The sequence below is a fragment of the Callithrix jacchus genome, chromosome 8 (genome assembly GCF_049354715.1).
Source record: "Callithrix jacchus isolate 240 chromosome 8, calJac240_pri, whole genome shotgun sequence".
Lineage (NCBI taxonomy): Eukaryota > Metazoa > Chordata > Mammalia > Primates > Cebidae > Callithrix > Callithrix jacchus.
This window is the reverse complement of record NC_133509.1, coordinates 31,451,380-31,469,173: the sequence shown is the minus strand read 5'-3', so window position 1 is coordinate 31,469,173 and position 17,794 is coordinate 31,451,380. Positions and strand designations below refer to the sequence as shown.

The following is a 17,794-nucleotide window of genomic DNA, read 5'->3' as shown; positions in this document are numbered from 1 at the left end:
GGGTAAGGCCTTGAAATTCTTATGGGAAAATGTTTGTAACTGCCATTTAAGTATCCATACAACAGACTCTAAGGGGCCTTTACAGTTTTATAGTTGAGAAAACTAGTTCAACAGGTGTGACTTGGTCAAAGCTGATTAAACTTTTTTAATTTTATTTTTGGAGACCTAGTTTCACTCTTGTTGCCCAGGCTGGAGTGCAATGGCACAATCTCAGCTTACTGCAACCTCTGCTTCCTGGGTTCAAGAGATTCTCCTGCCTAAGCCTCCCAAGTAGCTGGAATTACAGGCCATCTACCACCACATCCGGCTTAATTTTTTTTTTTTTTTTTTTCCAGTAGAGATGGGGTTTCACCATGTTGGCCAAGCTGGTTTCAAAACTCCTGACTTCAGGTGATCCACCCACCTTGGCCTCCCAGAGTGCTGGAATTACATGCGTGAGCCACTGCACCCGGCCCTGATTAACCTTTAAAGTAAAAATTCTACGGTCCTAGATGGCATGTAGAATGTATTATGGCTCTGAATTCAAATACTAATCAAAACCTTTCATTGATCTTTTTTTTTTTTTTTTGAGACAGTCTTGCTCTGTCACCTAGACTGGAGTGCAGTAGCACAGTCTCAGCTCACTGCAGCCTCAACCTGCCAGGCTCAAGTGAATCCACCTCAGCCTCCAGAGTAGCTGGGACCATAGAGAGGTATATGCCACCATGCCTAGCTTTTTTTTTTTTAATTTTAGTAGAGATGAGGTCTTGCTACGCTGCCCAGGCTGCTCTGGAAATCCTGAGCTCACACAATCCTCCCACCTCAGCCTCCCCCAAAGTGCTGGGGTTACAGGCATGAGCCACCACACCTTGCCCAACCTTTGATATCTTCTAGTCTTACCATGTTCTAACCCTCAGGTACCTAAAATTTTTTTTTCTTGGTAGAGATGAAGCCTCATTGTGTTGTCCAGGCTGGTCTCAAACTGTGGGGCTCTCACATTATCCTCTTGCCTCAGCCTCCCAAAGTGTTGGGATTACAGGCAGGAACAACCATGCCTGGCCCCTAAGCTGTTTCTTTTCTTTTCTTTTTTTTTTTTTGATCACTCCAAATCAAGCATGTTGTAGGTACCAAAATTCTAACTCAAGGTGGCCTATGAACTGAGTTCATAACTTATATCTACCTATATATGGTGGTTCCTAGGCAGGGAGCTGGCCTTTTAGATATTCATAAGCTACCTTGGAGACACATACCATTGAGTACAGTAACTCTGCTGAGACTCCATATGTACCTTGAATACTATTGAGAGCTAGTCAGATGAATGAGACTGGGCTGCCACCTGGCATCTACACATAAGGTATTCTTCACTGATTTTTTACATAGGTGTGCCAAGGTGTTAATGAGTCACTTAAAGTCAATTATTCCCCAACATATAAATTCCCCACACAAAAATATAGTATATATTGCACTGGACCCAAGATGATGAAACTGCAAAAAGACAAAAAAAAATTTATTGCCATAAATTAATCCAGTAGGTACATCTAAGAAAGCACACATCAGTTGGTTAGGGCAATAAGCGCCTCTACCACATTGCCCATGTGTTCCCGCAAGCTGCGTTCTGCTGCTGCTCGAGATATCTCCATCTCGGTCATCTGCAGAAAAAAATCATGTTAGATAAGTTCCCAGGCACTAATGTGCCACCGAATATACTGACTCCACTTGTTTCAGGAAACAACCCAAGTAGAACAACCTCCCCTGCTCATACGCTAGAGTCAGGCACTACTACTCACTATCAGTTCCAGATCTTCCTTCTTGATAGTGACTTTTGCCAGTTCTTTCTCCCTGCAAATATTTAAATAGATTAGTCCTCATTCTCAACAAACACCATAAACTCCCAGGAAGGGTCATTCCCAAATGTGCTCTGTAAATAAGTCTTGGTAAATACTTGATTGAAAACTCCCACTAATACTCCTTTCCCCTGAAGTCTGGGGGGCAGGTGTTGCCAGAAGGCCTTCTGCTAACTAGAATAGTAAAGTTATGGCGCCTAGATCTACAGGAATTGGTGATAAAGTTGAAGAACGGTATAAAGTCTTAATAATGCTTTTTATTTTTGTCTGGGAAGTGGGGAGGGAAGAACTGTTAAAGGTGGCTACCACTGAAGACTCACCGCTCCTGTTTGGCTTTCTGCTCCCGGGACCTTCTGTCTCCAATCACAGACATGGCCTATGGGAAAGGCAGGTCTAGTTACTGCTCTGCTACCCACAATTCCCAATAATCTAAAAAGCCAATAAAACAAGCGGCTCATGTATGAATTCAAGATAAGTGTTACCATGTAGCAAGGACTATGTTTAGTTCCATTCTATGCATCTGAGGTCCCCTTAAGCCCACTATCAAGCTTCTTTAGGCAAGGGCGGGCTCTGATGACCGCTGTTTCCCTCGGTTCTATCCTATTGCCGCCTCCTGCCATGGGGAACAGAATCCCGTCTTAGGGCGCCGGCTTCCAGCTACAGCCTCAGAGCCTCCCTCTGCTCTCAGCCCGCCCCGAGACGTTCTTGGCCAACCTTACCGTCTCCAGATTGGAACTCTGGATCTCCTTCTCCTCTGCATAGTCGGTGACCCGCTCCAAGTCCGCCGCGCCGCTGTCATGTTTCCGTGGCTTCTCGGGAGGTCGCTCTGGGCCACTGGTCTCGGTCTCTAACTCTAGCTCCACATCCCCCTCGGTCGCCATATCTATTTCACCACGCCGCTGCATAAGCCCCACCCCACGGCGACTTCCGCAACTGACAACTTCCGCCCGGGGAGGAGGCGGGGCTGGCCCTGGGCCACACCTTCTTTCTGCTCCAATTCTAGAAGCTTCAGCGAGGGAGGCGGTTGTCTTAGACTTCCTTTAGGGCTTTTACAGTGTTGTCTTCTGCAAGGTCTTCTGTCATACCTAACCCGTCACCATTCCGGCCCGCCCCACCGACACCTTCCCCCGTCTTAACCTAGAACAGTCACCTCACTACATACACACGCACCTACCTCAGGGAACTCCGTTCAACCTGAATGGGTGACGTCTAATCCTAAACCAATTAAGAATGCTAATCCACAAGAGACCAGATAGACAAACAGCCCCTAATCTGGAGAGAAGAGCCTCAGTGGTCCCAGTGATGAGGCCCTGAGGAGAAAACTCCTTCACAGGGCATTTGCATTTACCGCATCCTGGAGGTCAGCATTGTCTTCCGGATGTCCCCATTCTGCCTGCGACCCGGTGCTCAGCCCCAGCACAGTGGAAGTCCAATGGGCTGAGGAAAGAAGCAGCTACTGCTCTCATCTGCCTTCCATCTGGTGGACCTAAGCCTAATCCCTGGGACAAGGATGGTGGGTGCCAAGGCCGGCCCTGGCCCCAGCACCTCCCTGGGTCTGGCACAGCAGCACAGCGGAAGCAGCAGTGTCCTAGTGAAAAACCCCTTCTGTCAGGTGAGAGGGTACAAAGGGGAGAGTGGCTGAAGCTGGGGAGGAAAACTTGCAGAAGCCAATAAAAACGACAGGCCTCTTTTCTAATGTCGTTCTGGTTCTTTGCCCCTGGTCATCTGTAACTCTATCCAGCTATGTTCCCAGCCCCAGGTGTTTAGGTCTAGAGAAAGGTCAGATATCTGAAGCCTGCTTGTAATGAAACCCCTAGTAAGTTGTCAGTGGAAGGCAATCCCAAATGGCTGCAACCAACTTGAAACAGAACCTGAGTCAAAGGAAGAAAGGGGACAGGGAAATTTTGGAATTCAACCTCCTGGGTTAACCTCACACATACATTAACATATGGTTTTCCTCAGCAAGTCCACCTCGCCGCCTTGCATCTGCTCTACCCCCAGGTGTGCTGCTGTGGGCCTGCTCCTTGTGCCAGCTGCTGCCACTCTAGGTGGCCCTTTCTCACCGCATCCACCTGCAGCCGCTTGTTCTACATCTTCCTCCATGTGGGGGCCTCAGCAATCTGCTGCCTCCTGCTGTCAAGGACAGTAGTGGAAAGGGTGTGGGGCAAGACACACAGGGTAAGTGAGAGGGGGTCAGGTTGTCAGGTGGGAAGAGATAAAAGGAAAAACCCTGACAAAGAAAAGAGATTTGGGTTGGGGACAGGAAACAAATGAGTGGTCATACCCCATGACAAGTAGGTACCTTTCCATGCATTATGATTTGTCCTGCATTTCTCACACACACTCTCCCAGATCCAGATGCCCTCAGGGTTGTGTGCCCACCTGTTTGGCCTCTCTGACTGTCCAGTGCTCAGTGGTTCTGGGGCTGTGTACCGAGTATGTGCAGGAACCGCCACCTTCCACCTGCTGCAGGCTGTGTTGCTGGTCCACCTCCACTCCCCCACCAGCCCGAGGGCACAGCTGCATAATAGGTTTGTGTGTACTTTCTGGGTGGGAAGGGGACAGAGGAGGGAAAGTAGACACAAGCTGGGTAAAGGAAATTCCAGGATGAAGTAATAGCACTGTAAAAAGACAGAAAACAGGTTTAAGTCCCTGCTTCCAGTGTACTTGCTGTGTGACCTTAAGACTTAATCCTCTTTAGGCTTCTAGTATCTAAAATGGAGATAACAGTGGGGTTATCTTTGTAACATAATCCTCTATAAACTGTAAAACATTACCCAGTGATATTATTTAAGTATTTTTGGGTTAGAATTTGGAATAAGCTGCAATAGGCCTGTCCCAGCCCCCTCATTTGGGATTGGTTCCTCAGTTGTCTCATCTGTCTGCTTTCCTATATTTTTGCTTGCTCTCTTGCCTTTCCCCTTAGGCAGTCTTCACTCTCCTTTGCCTTTTCTCCTGAGTCTGGTTTTCTCTCTCCCTCCTAACCAGCTTCTGGCTCCTCAAGCTGCTGTTCCTGTTAGGTCTCTGTGCCGTTGCCTTCTGCATTCCTGATGAGCATCTCTTCCCAGGTAATCTCCCTCCCACTCTCTTGGGAGGATTAGGCTAAGTTTTCTAAGATAAGAAGCAGGTAAGAGGAGGAGTAATGATTTGACCACATTTTTCCACTGGTTTCCACTTGCAGCCTGGCATTACATTGGCATTTGTGGAGGCTTTGCATTCATCCTACTACAGTTGGTGCTTATTACAGCTTTTGCCCATTCCTGGAACAAGAACTGGTAAGGGGCACTTAACCCTAAAGGCTCATCCTGGGAAGGTTTCTAGTATTACTTTATGAAGGGCTGGGCAAAAGACATGGCAGACCACTGGTCCCACAGCCTCCCACTGAGCAATATCAAAAAAGCTTAGGAATGTGATGACTCTGTGGGCCAAGTAGGATGGAGTCACACCAGTCTTCTGGGAGCAGGGGAATAGTTGGTAATGGGTAAAAGAGTTGGAGCTCCAAGTCATTGCTCACCTTTCACCCTTAGGCAGACAGGTGCAGCTCAAGACTGCAGCTGGTTCCTGGCTGTCGTGCTGGCCACCCTAGGATTCTACAGTATGGCAGGTGTGGGAGCTATGCTCCTATTCCGCTACTACACACACCCAGCTGGCTGCCTGCTCAACAAGATGCTCCTCAGTCTGCACCTTTGCTTCTGTGGCCTCATCTCCTTCCTCTCCATCACTCCTTGCATCCGCCTCAGTGGGTACATGCCCTACAACATTCCAGATTCTGGGGGCCTTAAAAGTGTATCAAGTTTCATTATCTCCCTAATCTCAATTACTTGATAAAAGAATCTCTGCTTCCCTACCCCCACGAGGAGACAGTAGTACAGGTGGGGGTAGGAACAGAGGAAACACCCTGTAGACTAAAGCAATGATACTCACTCCCCAGAGCAACCCCGGTCTGGCCTTCTACAAGCCTCTGTCATCAGCTGCTATATCATGTATCTGACCTTCTCTGCGCTGTCCAGCCGTCCTCCAGAGAGACGTAAGGAACAGGATCTGGATTCTACATGCTAAGACCTTTATTTGCCCCTGCCAAATAGCCAGCTCATTGTTCTTCACACCATCTCTTCTGTGTCCCTTCCCAGTAATCCTTCAAGGACAGAATCACACCCTGTGCCTGCCTGGCCTGAGTAAAATGGAACCCCAAACACCAGATACCTCTCTAGCAATGCTGAGTGCTGGCATCATGTATGCTTGTGTGCTTTTTGCTTGGTGCGTAAAGCTGTCAAGGGTAAAGCTATGAGAGGAGGGAGGGTACCCAGGACAGGGAGGGATGGTCAGGGGAATGTCTGGGACCATAGTTTATTTAAAGTTTTGAGCAAGACTAGAGTGAGAAAAGTTCCCCACAAACAGGGACAATTTCTAAGAATAGTACTTTGTCAGATGATCTGTATGAGATAAAGGAGGCGGGGGAATGATTTGAGAATGTAAAATATGTGCAAAGATCTTAGGGCTCTCACATGAATAGAATTCTAAATCTTTGGTGGAAAAGGGCACAGGCAGTAGGGTACCCTCTTTTGAGGGCTACCAATATGGACCAGTTGGTAGTAAATGCCCCCAGATAATCCCTATTTAACTAGACCAGCTTAAGAAATCTCTTCTTTCTCAGCAATGAGGCTTCCTACCTGGCTGAGGTATTTGGACCCTTGTGGATTGTCAAGATTTACAGCTATGAGTTTCAGGTGAGGATAAACAGCTCAATATCCCCAACACCCCTCCCTCCCTCACACAAAGACACACACATCCTACCAACCTCTACCCAGAATGTTCAGATTCTAGCAGCTATTACCTTTTATTGAGTACCCACAATGTGCTAGGCAACTGTGCTAGATACATTTACATAATCTCATTTAATTTAACCCTCACAACAACCCTGTGAGGTAGGTATTTGCTCCATTTTACAAATGGAGAAATTGAGGCACAAAAGATTAAACAGCTTACCAAAGTCCGCATAGCCAGTTATATGATGGAGCTAGAATTTGAACCCAGGTGTGCCTTCACTTTTTAATACTAGACCAATCTTTTCACGGGGGAAGTTTCCTAGATTAACACCCTCACATATTTTAAGACCATTCCAAAACCTGCATTCTGTTTTGCAGAAGCCCTCACTGTGTTTCTGCTGCCCTGAAAGAGTGGAGGCAGATGAAGGTGAGTGTCAAGTGAGGAGCCATAAGAAGTGGCAAATCTCTGTGGAGTGCCATAAGAACCTTCAAGAGCCTTAAAGAAAGTAGCTGGGGGAGAGTGGAAGAGGTGTTTTAGCAGCACTGCTCCCAGCAGCCCTTTCATCTCTCCAGGACAAAGGGGTGGGGCTGCTAGGCCAGCTGACCAAGAGACCCCTCCAGCTCCTCCAGTCCAAGTCCAGCATTTTTCCTATAGCTATTCTGCCTTCCACTTCGTCTTCGTTCTTGCCTCACTCTACGTCATGGTTACCCTTACCAACTGGTTCAGGTAAGATGGAGGTGGGCCTTAGATACTCTCCTGAAGATCTAGCTATTTTACAGAAAGAGCAATCCAAGGCCATCCCAGATACACATGGGTCTGCCATTATTTTTGGTGACGAGGTAGAACAGCTCTAAAAGCTAAGGCCCTTCATATTCTCTAACCAGAGCCTTTGGTTACACAGCTATGAGGGAGCGGAACTGGAAAAGACCTTCACCAAGGGCAGCTGGGCCACCTTCTGGGTTAAGGTTGCCTCATGCTGGGCCTGTGTACTCCTCTATCTGGGGCTGCTACTGGCACCACTCTGTTGGTCCCCCGCCCAGAAACCCCAGCCCCTTATTTTCAGGCGACGAAGGCGACACCGCCACTGCATCGTATCCCCAGATAACAAATATCCTCCAGTCTAGGTCCCTTTCACAAACGGGTTCCCCTGACGTTGTACTCCTAGACTTGGCTCAAGGAGAGCTGTCCAGCCCAGCTCAATATATCAAGGATACAATGGGGAGTTATCTCCCTTTAGGCTGAAGTCAGTACTATGTCTGAACTGGAAGAAGTGGTCAAACACACTCTAATGCGCTGGGCAGTGTCTGACTCACCGGAGCTACTGTTACAACTGCATCCCAGCTCAAAAGCCTAACTCCCAAACCAGCAGCTCATGAACCACTGTTGATTTTAGCAGACAGTGTGGCACCAGCCCTTTCCTGGCCTTTGGGCTGGAAGTGGGGGTGGGGAAAGACCAACAGGGACTGAAGACAGCTCTGCCCTTGGAGAAAGGAAAATAAGCAGTTCAGCCCTGGGCACAGGGATATAAGAAGCCCAGAACCACAGAACAAACCAGGGCATAGGAAGAAAGGAGCAGAGGCTACCCCAGGCTTTAATCCTGATCTTGAGGTCAAGGGAATCAGGAAGACAAAAACCACACTCATTCCATGAGGAATGACAGAAGAGAATGTTAACACTTGACAGCATCTGACCACGGGAAGTCAGTGAGCAGCAGGATTTTTTGGCCAACTTTCAAGCAGACGAACAAACTAAGGAAGAATGAGGAAGAGAGGCATAAACACAGATCTTGCAGCCTTCACTCTTAGGCCAACTGCATCCCAGAGATGGTGTTCAAGGGTGGGGAACAAAAATCACAGAAAAGAAGTCTCTATGGTTCTTAGAGGATTCCTCTACCACATATCCAGAGTACTTGTTTGGTTGTCATCGTATAATAAAGGCTTCTTCTGTGATGTTTCACTTATTAAGTCTACATATCCACAATCTGAGTCTAAAGAGTTCTCCCTTTTTGGTGGGAAAGGGCAGTCATTCCTCCAACCCCATCCCCCCAAGTCCCCAGTCAAACCAGGCGCTCAAGGAATTACAAAGCTACTTTTAATACTTTGGGGTGAGCCCCACAGGAATAAAAAACACTGGGAAGGGGTAACCCCCTCATCCCCGGGAGTGGCCCAGGGGTAGAGAGGCTACCTGAGGGGAAGGAAGCACAAAAGGGACCCGCTGCAGACTCAGGGCAAAGGGAATGCCATCGGTGCTGGGACCTGTGAGCACTACAGGAGGAAACGCGAGCGTGGTGGGACTGGCTCCAGGCACACAGGCGAAGGGCAAGAGGGTTGGACACGAAGCCACAAAGCTACTTGGGTTCCTCCTTCTTCTCGTTTGCCTTTTTCTGCTTCTGCTGCATGATCTCCGAGTCCCTGGGGGTAGAGATGATGGGGCACTGGGAGGTACCAGAGGGCAAAAAGGACAAGATGCAGGGGGATGAAGGGCACAAAGGATAAGATGGAAGTGGATGGGACTAAGCTCAGCGTTTGGCTGCTGCACTCCCACCCTAGGAGAACAAGAGGAAGAGAGCTGAGGCTCAAAAGGCAACCAGTTTCCATCTGGCTGTTGCCCAAAGGGTTAGAAGTCTGGCGACACAGGCCCAAGGCTCTCTATTCTGTATTGAGTACCACACCCAACAACACCAGTGAGTAGGTTGGGAGAAGGGAGGAGAACCGAACAGCAAGGAGTGCCAAAGTACTGGGCGGTCATAACCACAACTTATTTGAAATGTGAAGCTCCCTGCCCTTGCCCTTAAGGTCAGACCCAGGCACGGTCAGAAATCAGACTGAGGGCAGTTGCCCGCCCCCGTCCTTTCCTGTAAGGCTGTAAGCTAACAATTTGGAGGGTGGGGAGGAAATAAAACCCTAGAGGAAGCAATGCACTCTGCTCCTCACGACTAGTCCAGATTCAAGCCCTGAGATAGATCTTTCCTGCTACAACCCTTGGTCTAACCCAGGTCTCCATCGTCCCTTTCCCTCCCCTCCCTGGGGCTACCTCTGCTTGCGGGCGGCAGCAGAAAGCCCGTCATCTCGGCGCTTTCCCTTAACCGAGTCGCTCTGCTTTTTCATATTCTTCTGGCGGGCGAGCTCTCGCTGGTTACCGCCTAAGGAAAGAAGATTAAAGGTGAGACGCGGGGGCCGCTCTGCCCACTCACCCGCAACCCTTCTACCCCCAGTGCGGCCAGCAGCAGGATCCACCACCACTTCAATCCCTCGGCCCCGACACCGGCCCCCTTCGAAGCTCAGGCTGCTTAGGGTAGGGGGGAGTGGCGAATCTGCCAACGGCCGGATCAAAATGCGGAGTGGAGAGAGGTCCCGAGAAGCCAGCTGGAGGCGTGATGTGGGGCCCAAACAGCTGGCGGGGTCTGTGGGGACGGTTTGGGTCTCTGCGGGGGATGAGCTGGCTTGTGAAGTAGGGAGCTGTGGGCCTATCACAGGGGCACTGGGCTTCTCCTCACACCGCGGAAGGTCCGGGAGGGCCTATGCCTAACGCGGGGAGGTGGTCCCGTGAAGTGGCTGTGGGCAAAACGCTCGATTTCCGGGAACCGAGTGTGAGGGTGGCTACAGAGCGCGCCCAGAAAAAGGCCTCGCCAGGGAAGCTACGGAAGGTCAAAGCTGGCGACTCGGAGGTGTTGTTAAGGGTGAAGGGAAAGAAAAGGGCAAGGAGAAGGGGGCTAGGTGCTCACGGGTCATGGCGACGGCAGCGGCTACGACCTCCCTCCGTTACGTCCCCTCGTTCTGTCCGACGTTGCAGGTCCCGCCCCTTCTCGCAACGTAACGCAGTCGTCCCTTTCCTCCCCGCCCCTTCGCACCCGGACACCGGCTCCCATTGGACAAGAAAAAACACGTGGGTCCACAGCCGGGGTGGGTAAGGGACTTAGAGTTGCGGGCGGGGTACTCAGCGTGGGGCGGGGCCTCCGGAGCTAGGCTTAGGGCCCGGCTTGGAGAAACTAGGCCGGCTCACGTGGGCTGGGTGGGGGGGGAGGGGTGTGGCTGGCGATGTGGCGCTCCCGCGGGCTCCAGCATATGACCGGGCAGAGTGACCTCGTGCGGGGACAGTTTGGGGTACTGACAAAGTCGCCCTGAAGGAGTGCCGGGAGACGGACGGTGGGGTTTAAGCCAGTTCTGTGTTACGGGTACTCTACGACTAAACTTCTTACTTAGGACCACCTCTAAGCCGCTTACTTAACGCGAGTTGTTCTCACCTCGCTTAAAATCTAGTACAAACACAACTTAAGAAACTTGCTTCTATTCCCATTGTCTCCTTCCACGCCCCTGCCACATCTGGTATTTCCTAAAAATCTGCCCTGCTCATTTTTCCCCTAGAAACTTTAAATGTGAAAATGCAACTTAGAAATACTGGAGGACTCCAAAATCACAGACTATGGAGTTGAATCAGTGGCTGAGATTAGATAATGCACAAATTATGTCCGCTTTTCCCCTCTGGACCTTTCCTCACTGTGTCATCTCCACCAACCACAACTGGTTTTGTATTAAGACCTTGGAATAAGACCAAAAGCAAAAATTAGCCGGGCGCGGTGGCTCACACCTGTAATCCCAGCACTTTAGGAGGCCGAGGCGGCTGGATCACGAGGTCAGAAGATGGAGATCATCCTGGCTAATACAGTGAAACCCTGTCTCTACTAAAAATACAAAAAATTAGCTGGGCGTGGTGGTGCATGCCTGTAATCCCAGCTACTCAGGAGGTCGAGGCAGGAGAATCTCTTGAACCCGGGAGGCAGGGGTTGCAGTCAGCTGAGATTGCACCACTGCAGTCCAGTCTGGGTGACAGAAAGAGACGCTGTCTCAAAACAAAACAAAAACCCTGGAATAAGACAAGAAGCAAAAATTAAACTCATTCTCATTCCCAGTTCCATTAATCTTTTTACAAAACTCTCCACCAGACCTGAGGAATTAACGGGTTAAAGGAGAAATGCTTAGGAAATATCACAGGAAAGGATTGGTTGTAGATGTTAATTTGTGTCTCTCTCCGCTAGTGCCCACAGCACAACCAAGTTGAGGCTCGAATTTCAAGTTAGCTTCACCTCAAAATAGAGCTGATGGAAAGTAGTAAATCTCAATCAGTACTATCCTCACTATTTCTTCCATACCAAAGTATCTGAAAAAATATTACTAAATATTTTTTGTATCAGTCTTAAATAAAAGATATAAATCAAACTTAATATTTTCATAGTAAATCTAAAATCAACATCATTTGCTCACAAAAAGTAAGTATAAAATGAAATACATAATTAAAGTATACCAAAATAGTTGGGGCATGGTGGCTCACGCCCATAATCCTAGCACTTTGGGAGGCCAAGGCAGGAAGATTGCTTAAGCCCAGCAGTTTGAGACCAGCTTGAGCCATACAGACACCCCACTTCTCTTTGGGTATTAGTAATAGCCAAATTATGCCCTCTTTGAAGGTGTTAAGCCTGGAACTTAACTTTTTTTGGGAGTGGGGGGAAGGATCTCACTCACCCATACTGGAGTGCAGTGGAGAAATCTCAGCTCACTGCAACCTCTGCCTCCCAGGCTCAAGTGATTCTCCTAGCTCATTGTCCGGAGTAGCTGGGGCCACAGGCGCATGCCACCATGCCCGGCTAATTTCTTATTTTTTTATTTTTTGTATTTTTAAAGAAATGGGTTTCGCCATGTTGCTTAGGCTGGTCTCGAACTCCTGAACTTAGATGATCCACCCAGCCTCTGACCACTCTTGAAAAGATAAATTAACAAGTGTTAAAGAGTTTAAGAGGGACCGGGCACGGTGGCTCACGCCTGTTATCCTAGCACTTTGGGGGGCCGAGGTGGGTAGATCACCTGAGGTCAGGAATTCAAGACCAGCCTGGCCATCACGGTGAAACCCCATCTTATAAAAAAAAAAAAAAAAAAGAGTTTAAGAGAGGCCGGACACGGTGGCTCACCCCTGTAATCCCACATCCTGCCATTGCACTCCAGCCTGGGCAACAGAGTGAGACTCTGTCTCAAAAAAAAAAAAAACAAACAAAGTTAATAAGATACCCTTAGGCTGGAGTGCAATGGGGCCATCTCAGCTCACTGCAACCTCCACCTCCAGATTTCAAGCAATTCTCCTGCCTCAGCCTCCCAAGTAGCTGGGATTACAGGCACCCACCACCATGCCTGGCTAACTTTTGTAGAGATGGGGTTTCATCATGTTGGCCAGGCTGGTCTTGAAGACCTGACCTCAGGTGATCCACCTGCCTCAGACTCCCAAAGTGCTGGGATTACAGGCATGAGCCACCACCCACGACTGGCATTGGGTATATCTTGATGAGCAGAACATACTCCTACAATGAAAGATACAAAGAGAAAAAAGTTCTCTCATATACTTTCTCTCTGTCCCACTATCTCTCTCTCTCTCTCTCTCAAATGCATATATGTATATATATATCTGTGTGTCTATATATATGAATTTTTTTTTTGAGATGGAATCTTACTCTGTTGCCCAGGCTGGAGTGCAGTGGCGCAGTCTCGGCTCACTACAACATCCACCTCTTGGGTTCAAGCGATTGTCCTTTATCAGCCTCCCCACTAGCTGGGATTACAGGTGTCCACCACCACACCCAGCTAATTTTTGTATTTTTAGTACAGATGGGGTTTCACTATGTTGGCCAGGCTGGTCTTGAACTCCTGACCTCATTTGTGATCCACCCATCTTGGCCTCCCAAAGTGCTGGGATTACAGGCGTGAGCCACCACACCAGCCTATATATGAAAACTGATTGTGATAATAGCTTTAATGGAAAATGACAGATTCCACGCAAGGATGATATTCAAAATGTTTCACAGTACACACAGCATAAGCACTGACCCATAAAAACAGATGTCGGTGTAATTTGAATGAGGATTCTGTGAGCAATTCCACCTGGTATGAAATAACTAAATAGTACTGCTGATGCTATGAAGGAAGTACACCTGTGGACTCTGTAGGCTTTAATTTTGATTAGGGAGGTGAAGTAAGTGATATTCGAGCTAAAGCAAAAAGATGATGAATTAGCCAAGGCAAGGAGGGAAGGGCCGGGAGAACATTTCAGGAGGGAACAGCACATGTGAAGGCTCTGAGGCTCTCCTCCCTCAGATCATCCCATCAAGAGCCACAAGACTATTGTGTAGGTAAAGGGCAAGTCACTAATGCCTAAGGAGCAGGGTGGTGTGAGACTAGTCAGATAGGGAGGTAGGGTTGTGATGAGATCCAAGCTACTACTGCTAATACAACTACTAGCTAACATCAAGTGGGTTTTTATTTGGTACATTTTGTGTACTTTTCTTATTTGAGGCTTACGATGACCTTTGGAGGTATCATTACCCTCTTCCTACCGATTTAGAAACCTCCTCCCAAGCAGGTTAAATAACTTTCTCAAGGAAACTGAGATAATAAGGGGTGGAGCTGAGAGTCTAACCCAGCCTGTGCTCTTCATCAGCAGCATGTAAGTTTTGAAAAGATCACTTTGCCAGTAGAGAATGTATTACAGCAGATGAATAGAAATGAGACTGGTCAGGAGGATATCACGGGCAATAGGCTCTAGGTCTCAGTTTAAATGTCACCTCATGGAGGCTACAGTGAGATGTGATCACACCACTGTACTCCAGCCTGGGTGACACAGTGAGACCCTGTCTCAAAAAACAAACCTCAGAAGTGGTTCTCCGGGAGGTGGAGGTTGTGGTGAGCCGAGATCGTGCCATTGCACTCTAGCCTGGGCAACAAGAGCAAAACTCCAACCCCCACAAAAAAGAAAAGAAATTCCCCTTCAGCCTATACTCAAGGGTGTAGTACTGAATGGCTAAGGGTGGTATTGAATGGCTAAGTCAATCAAAGTAAACTAATCCCTTTTAATATTGATTTAGGAATATTAAATCAATTTTAATCAATTTTAGGAATATTGATTTAGGATATAAGTTTAGGAATCCAGGCCTAAACAGATTATTTCATCATATTCACCTGGTAACAGTTACTGGTTCAGGAATGAGCATGTGGCCTAGATTAACCTGATCAGACCAAAGGGAAGGACTTTTTATCCATTGCTATGGGAGTGACAATGCTGTTTCCCACTGAATGAATGAGGAAAACATAGCCCATACAGCTCCTAGCAGCTCCAGTCTATCACCTAAAAGAGAGGCAATGTTAGGTTGAAGCAAATGAATAGCAGAAAGAATCTTGGTACTTGGTGGTGTTGTTGGACCACTGGATACCTCAACTGTAACATTTCTTCTACATTGAGTGTCCTGCCGTGGGAGGGAACAACCATATTTTTGTTTGTTTGTTCGTTTAATCTGCCTTGAGTCAGGTTTCTGTTACTTCAGTCAAATATATTTTAATCAAACATAGACAAGAGAAATAGCATATGCCAAGGCCCTGAGATGGGAATAAGCTTGGATAATTAGATGCAATTAGGCCTCACCTAATGAAATGGTTCAGTCAGATTATCTTAAAGTGCAACCAGCTCTTCCCATGCATACCAGACATCACCCAGGTTTTTAGTGCCTTGCTTGTAGAGATGAATATAGAGCCAAGGATCACCAAGCATTGGAGAAAACAGCCCTAACATAAAAATAGACCCCCAAAAAACAGAAAATTCAATCTCACTGCTGGGCATCGTGGCTTATGTCTGTAATCCCAGCACTTTGGGAGGCCAAGATGGGCAGATCACTTGAGGTCAAGAGTACAAGACCAGCCTGGCCAACATGGCAAAACCCAATCTCTACTAAAAATACAAAAATTAGCTGGGCATGGTGGCATGTGCCTGTAATTCCAGCTACTTGGGAGGCTGAGGCACAAGAATTGCTTGAACCCAGGAGGCGGAGGTTGCAGTGAGCTGAAATCACGCCACTGCACTCTAGCCTGGGTGACAGAGCAAGACTCTGTCTCAAAAAAAAAGAAAGAAAGAAAAGAAAAAGAAAATGCATTCTCAGAAGAAATCAGAAACAATTCATTTTCAAAAACCACAAGAAAATCGGAGACACAGGACTATAAATAGTATTATTTGAGAGAGAGGATACTGAAAAACAACGGGGAGTTTATAAAAAGAGATAATTCAAAAAACATCCAGGTGTGGTGGCTTGTACTTGTAGTCCTAGCTACTGAGGAGGCTGAGATGGGAGAATTGCTTGAGCCCAGGACTTCAAAGTGGTAGTGAGCCGTGATCTCCCTACCACACTCCAGCCAGGGTGACAAAGCAAGACCATGTCTCTAAAAAACAAGGAAAAAATGAAAGAAAGAAACATTCAGGCTGGGCGAGGTGGCTCACGCCTGTAATCACAACACTTTGGGAGTCCGAGGCAGGCAGATCATTTGAGGCCAGGAGTTACAGACCAGCCTGGCCAACATGGTGAAACCTTGTCTCTACTAAAAATAAAAAAATTAGCTGGGCACAGTGGCTCACACATGTAATCCTAGCACTTTGGGAGGCCAAAGTGGGTGGATCACCTGAGGTCAGGAGTTTGAGACCAGCCTCACTAACAGGGTGAAACCCCACCCCTACTAAAAATACAAAATTAGCCAGGCATGGTGGCATATGCCTGTAATCTCAGCTACTTGGGAGGCTGAGGCAGGAGAATCACTTGAACCTGGGAGGTGGAGGTTGCAGTGAGCCGAGATCATGCCATTGCACTCCAGCCTGGGCAATAAGAGTGAAACTTTGTCTAAAAAAATAAAATAAAATAGGCCGGGCGCGGTGGCTCACGCCTATAATCCCAGCACTTTGGGAGGCCAAGGCGGGTGGATCACGAGGTCAAGAGATCGAGACCATCCTGGTCAACAAGGTGAAACCCTGTCTCTACTAAAAATACAAAAATTAGCTAGGCATGATGGTGCACACCTGTAGTCCCAGCTACTCAGGACGCTGAAGCAGAAGAATTGCTTGAACCCAGGAGGTAGAGGTTTCATTGAGCTGAGATTGCGCCACTGCACTCTAGCCAGGCGACAGAGCAAGACTCTATCTCAAAAAAAAAAAAAAGAAGAAGTAGGGCCAGGTATAATGGCTCAAGCCTGTAATCCCAGCACTTTGGGAGGCCAAGGCGACTGGATCACAAGGTCAGGAGATCAAAACCATCCTGGCCAACATGGTGAAACCCCATCTCTACTGAAAATACAATAATTATCTGGGTATGGTGGCACAAGCCTGTAATCTCAGCTACTTGGCAGGCTGAGGTAGGAGAATCACTTGAACCCAGGAAGCGGAATTCCAGTGAGCCAAGAATGAGCCACTGTACTCTAGCCTGGGCGACAGAGTGAGACTCTGTCTCGAAAAAAAAAAAAAAATAGCCAGGCATGGTGGCATATCTGTAGTACCAGGAGGCTGAGGCAGAAGAATTGCTTAAACCCAGGAGGCAGAGGTTGCAGTGAGCTGGGATTGTACCACTGCACGCCAGCCTGGGCCACGTAGTGAGACCTTGTCTCAAAAAAAATTAAATGGAGGACCAGGCGCGGTGGCTCAAGCCTGTAATCCCAGCACTTTGGGAGGCCGAGGTGGGTGGATCACGAGGTCAAGAGATCGAGACCATCCTGGTCAACATGGTGAAACCCCGTCTCTACTAAAAATACAAAAAATTAGCTGGGCATGGTGGCGTGTGCCTGTAGTCCCAGCTACTCAGGAAGCTGAGGCAGGAGAATTGCCTGAACCCAGGAGGCAGAGGTTGCAGTGAGCCAAGATCGCGCCGTTGCACTCCAGCCTGGGTAACAAGAGAGAAACTCCGTCTCAAAAAAAAAAAAAAAAAAAAAAAACTTAAATGGAAAAATGGATACATAATTAATATTTTGTTTTAGGTTTTTTTTTGGTTTTTGTTTTTTTTTGAGGCAAAACCTTGCTCTGGTGCCCAGGCTGGAGTACAGTGGTGCAATCTCGGCTCACTGCAACCTTCGCCTCCTGGGTTGAAGTGATTCTCCTGCCTCAGCCTCCCGAGTAGCTGGGACTAAAATTAGCTATCACGCCCAGCTAATTTTTGTACTTTTGGTAGGGACGGGGTTTCACTATGTTGGCCAGGCTTGTCTCGAACTCCTGACCTCAAGTGATCCACCTGTCTCGGCCTCCCAAAGTGCTGGGATCACAGGCATGAGCCATCGCACCTGGACAACAACTTGTAAGTTTTTAAATTTGAGTGCTGTTCTGAATAATGTGATAAAATCTTGTATCCTCCCTCTCCATTCCAC

The 17,794-nt window shown here is 47.9% G+C and overlaps 3 protein-coding genes across 5 annotated transcripts; 1 reads left to right on the top strand and 2 right to left on the bottom strand.

The window, feature by feature from the left end:
• Nucleotides 1-1,459: 1,459 nt before the first annotated feature.
• HYPK (huntingtin interacting protein K) lies at nt 1,460-2,735 on the bottom strand. 2 transcript variants are annotated; one of them, XM_009005339.4, is made up of 4 exons: nt 2,543-2,718; nt 2,144-2,199; nt 1,767-1,818; nt 1,460-1,628 (listed from the first exon to the last, which is right to left on the bottom strand). In XM_009005339.4, exons 1-4 carry the CDS (start codon nt 2,702-2,704, stop codon nt 1,533-1,535), a joined length of 366 nt encoding a protein of 121 aa, XP_009003587.2. In that variant the 5' UTR covers nt 2,705-2,718; the 3' UTR covers nt 1,460-1,532. The 2 variants fall into 2 exon arrangements, with proteins under 2 accessions (XP_009003587.2, XP_009003588.1); XM_009005340.5 differs by lacking the exons at nt 1,460-1,628; nt 2,144-2,199 and having other exon boundaries at nt 1,759-1,818; nt 2,543-2,735.
• A 460-nt stretch (nt 2,736-3,195) lies between these two features.
• SERINC4 (serine incorporator 4) lies at nt 3,196-7,714 on the top strand. Its single transcript, XM_002753390.6, has 12 exons — nt 3,196-3,435; nt 3,825-4,001; nt 4,176-4,354; nt 4,812-4,891; nt 5,005-5,098; nt 5,351-5,562; nt 5,755-5,850; nt 5,954-6,080; nt 6,478-6,550; nt 6,968-7,016; nt 7,163-7,316; nt 7,492-7,714. The coding sequence occupies exons 1-12, from the start codon at nt 3,334-3,336 to the stop codon at nt 7,712-7,714; spliced, it is 1,566 nt and encodes a 521-aa protein (XP_002753436.1). The 5' UTR covers nt 3,196-3,333.
• On the bottom strand, nt 6,636-10,372 carry SERF2 (small EDRK-rich factor 2). Of its 2 annotated transcripts, none has more exons than XM_009005343.5 (3): nt 10,315-10,372; nt 9,624-9,732; nt 6,636-9,024 (listed from the first exon to the last, which is right to left on the bottom strand). In XM_009005343.5, the coding sequence occupies exons 1-3, from the start codon at nt 10,319-10,321 to the stop codon at nt 8,739-8,741; spliced, it is 402 nt and encodes a 133-aa protein (XP_009003591.1). In that variant the 5' UTR covers nt 10,322-10,372; the 3' UTR covers nt 6,636-8,738. The 2 variants fall into 2 exon arrangements, with proteins under 2 accessions (XP_009003591.1, XP_009003592.1); XM_009005344.5 differs by having other exon boundaries at nt 6,636-9,001.
• Between the last annotated feature and the right edge of the window lie 7,422 nt (nt 10,373-17,794).

Bases quoted from the DNA above. Each gene is read 5' to 3' on its own strand.
- HYPK (XM_009005339.4), bottom strand. From the start codon at position 2,704: ATGGCGACCGAGGGGGATGTGGAGCTAGAGTTAGAGACCGAGACCAGT. The intron at 2,200-2,542 runs GTAAGGTTGGCC...CCTTTCCCATAG, and splicing joins AGAGTTCCAATCTGGAGACG to GCCATGTCTGTGATTGGAGA. The intron at 1,629-1,766 runs GTGAGTAGTAGT...TTTTTTCTGCAG, and splicing joins AGGAAGATCTGGAACTGATA to ATGACCGAGATGGAGATATC.
- SERINC4 (XM_002753390.6), top strand. From the start codon at position 3,334: ATGGTGGGTGCCAAGGCCGGCCCTGGCCCCAGCACCTCCCTGGGTCTG. The intron at 4,002-4,175 runs GTAAGTGAGAGG...ACACTCTCCCAG, and splicing joins TGTGGGGCAAGACACACAGG to ATCCAGATGCCCTCAGGGTT. The intron at 5,563-5,754 runs GTGGGTACATGC...CTCACTCCCCAG, and splicing joins CACTCCTTGCATCCGCCTCA to AGCAACCCCGGTCTGGCCTT.
- SERF2 (XM_009005343.5), bottom strand. The intron at 9,025-9,623 runs GTAGCCCCAGGG...GGTACCTCCCAG, and splicing joins GCTGCCGCCCGCAAGCAGAG to TGCCCCATCATCTCTACCCC.